This window comes from Etheostoma cragini, unplaced genomic scaffold, assembly GCF_013103735.1.
Source record: "Etheostoma cragini isolate CJK2018 unplaced genomic scaffold, CSU_Ecrag_1.0 ScbMSFa_2598, whole genome shotgun sequence".
Classification (NCBI taxonomy): domain Eukaryota; kingdom Metazoa; phylum Chordata; class Actinopteri; order Perciformes; family Percidae; genus Etheostoma; species Etheostoma cragini.
In genome coordinates this window covers 1-2443 of record NW_023266776.1, presented here as the reverse complement: position 1 = coordinate 2443, position 2443 = coordinate 1, and the positions used below count along the sequence as shown (strand labels likewise).

Below are 2443 nucleotides of genomic sequence, written 5' to 3'. Positions count from 1 at the left end.
GGTAACATTACAGCTTGTTTCTACCTGATGATGAACATCTGTCCTGTAGGGTAACATTACAGCTTGTTTCTACCTGACTCACCCAGATTGATCCAGACTCCTCCAGGTTTAAGAATCTTCCAGATCGTCTCCACGTACTCGATAACGTTGTGAGCCGTGTCGATGAAGAAGCAGGTCGCCACGCAGTCCCAGGAATCTGACCCCAGACACACAACCACTGTAAATTAAGGTTGCTACGTTGCACAACTCACAGATAAACCATTTGAGGGACACATGCTGTTAGAAAAATGATGATACATACTTTTAAGAGCCGATATTGGGTATCGGCATTTATGAGGAAAAAAAATATCATATTATTATTTTAGAGTTTTTTATTCATAAATAACTACAAATAATTTATGCAAGTGAAATGTTCATGTTTTGTTAAGCGTTTCCGGATTTTAAAAAATATATATACACCGGCGATATATCGGCATATCTGATTTAATTTAGTTTAATATAATATCTACATTTTTGTATCGGTATCAGCATCAAAATTGCTTAATCAGTTGGGCTCTACTACCTTTTCTCTGATTAACATTAAAAAGGCTTGCATAATAATGCAATATTATAATACTGATCACTCTAAACAAGATAACCATGGTCTGTGCTTGTGAAAGGCCCAGGATGTTTGGGGGGGGGGGAGGGGGGGGGGCGGAGACCCAATTAGATAAACTAACATCCCCTGTGTATAAATCAGCGGCAGTAGAGCCCTTCCTGTTGGGTATTCCTGTCCTATTCTGTAGAGTGGAAACTGTCTCCTTGTGTATTTTAGCCTGTATTCATGAAAAAAGAAATATGATGATACATACTTGGATAGAGCCAGACCGATATATCGGCCGGCATATATTGGGCCTTTTTTTCTATGTCTGTATTTATAATTTCATTTGATTTTTTTCATTCAGAAGCATTTATGACAAATGAAATGCAAGGACAGCATAGTCTGTCCACCAGAGGGCGCTCTACAATGTCTGTTGTGTGTGTGTGTTGTCTTCTGATTACTGTGTGTGTGTGTTTCATGTTTTTTTTTAATAGTTTCTTCTTCCTGCCGCGGTCTAAAATCATCCGGCCAAAGGACTGCGTTGAAAATTAGCCGCCTGGCTAACACCGGCACATTCCCAGCAACGCTGATTAATCGTTTTTTCTCTTTTATAAATAAAAATACTACTAATTTGTTGCCTTTGACGATTAGTCTCTTTTTCAGAGTGTGTTCCAGACAATATTGAATGTTTTTGCCCTTTTTTCCCACTGACCCGAGTCCCGGTAGACCTCCACGAAGTCTCCGGCCACCATGGAGAAGTCTGCGTCCAGCGGTAAGCTCTGGGGGTTGATGTCGGGGAAGATGATTGGTCGGGTTTGGTCGGAGGATTTCTTGTTGTTGCTAAACTGGTGGATCCAGGGGTACAGGGTCAGAGAGTTCACCTTCTCACACCTGAAGGAGCAGTCCACATTCATTAAGGGCCGGGCGGGGAGGGGGGGGGGGGTCAGAAATCAACCAGACAGGGATCAAAGCCAACGCCATCCACCAGTCAAATGTCTAAGGGGGGGGGGGGGGGGGGCTCCAGCACACCGCCTGGGGGGGGCGTCTGCGTGGCGTTTTCTATGTCTCTGCCCACCAGTAACACGTCTGATGCGGCGCCGCTGCCTTGTCTGTACACACGCATGTTTCCTATTGATAAAATGAAACATTAATAATTAATGAGCTTGTTGTTCAACTGGTTTTAAACATCAAAGACCACGTCGGCAACATAGCCGACAGAATATTTGGTTCTTTGACAGGTGCAATAAGTTTTGAATGACGTTTATTTCTAGATAAACGCTATCACCTGTTACCATGGGAACCAAACTACAAACGGACACGCCACGCAGGCGGTGTGCAGGAGGCCTGAGAAGGATCGGTTCAGGGGTGCAGAGACCATGAAAGTTCATTTAATCTGCCCAGAAATAATGTTAAGCTCGAGTAAATAAAACCACGGTCAACAAAAGTGTGAACGATTCCCAACAAAGATGGACCAGACGAGAGCTCAACACAAAGGGTGAAAAGAGGAGCTGCAGCCAAAATATGGTGTTTGGTGTGTGTGGCGGGGCGAGAATCACACGAGGCAACGACATTCACGGCATTTGTGAGTTTAAATGTTTGAACTTGAGCAAAAGAATTTACTTGACGCTGTGTCGCTAAAACAATCAGAAGCTAAGTTTCTATCCACCATGAGTGTGAGTGTGAGACTGAGTGTGTGTGTGTGTGTGAGTGTGTGTGTATGAGTGTATGAGTGTGTGTGAGTGTGTGTGTGTTTGAGTGTGAGTGAGAATGTGAGTGAGAGTGTGAGTTTGAGTGTGTGTGTCTGTGTGTGTGTATGAGTGTGTTGAGTGTGTGAGTGTGTGAGTGTGTGTGTGTGTGTGTGTG

At 43.7% G+C, this 2443-nt stretch overlaps 1 protein-coding gene across 1 annotated transcript; it reads right to left on the bottom strand.

Moving 5' to 3' along the window:
* Positions 1 to 1522, bottom strand: carnmt1 (carnosine N-methyltransferase 1). Its single transcript, XM_034865750.1, has 2 exons — positions 1293 to 1522; positions 1 to 196 (listed from the first exon to the last, which is right to left on the bottom strand). Exons 1-2 carry the CDS (start codon positions 1492 to 1494, stop codon positions 57 to 59), a joined length of 342 nt encoding a protein of 113 aa, XP_034721641.1. The 5' UTR covers positions 1495 to 1522; the 3' UTR covers positions 1 to 56.
* Positions 1523 to 2443: the final 921 nt, after the last annotated feature.

Bases quoted from the DNA above. Each gene is read 5' to 3' on its own strand.
- carnmt1 (XM_034865750.1), bottom strand. From the start codon at position 1,494: ATGAATGTGGACTGCTCCTTCAGGTGTGAGAAGGTGAACTCTCTGACC. The intron at 197-1,292 runs GTCAGTGGGAAA...GTCTGGGGTCAG, and splicing joins GGAGGTCTACCGGGACTCGG to ATTCCTGGGACTGCGTGGCG.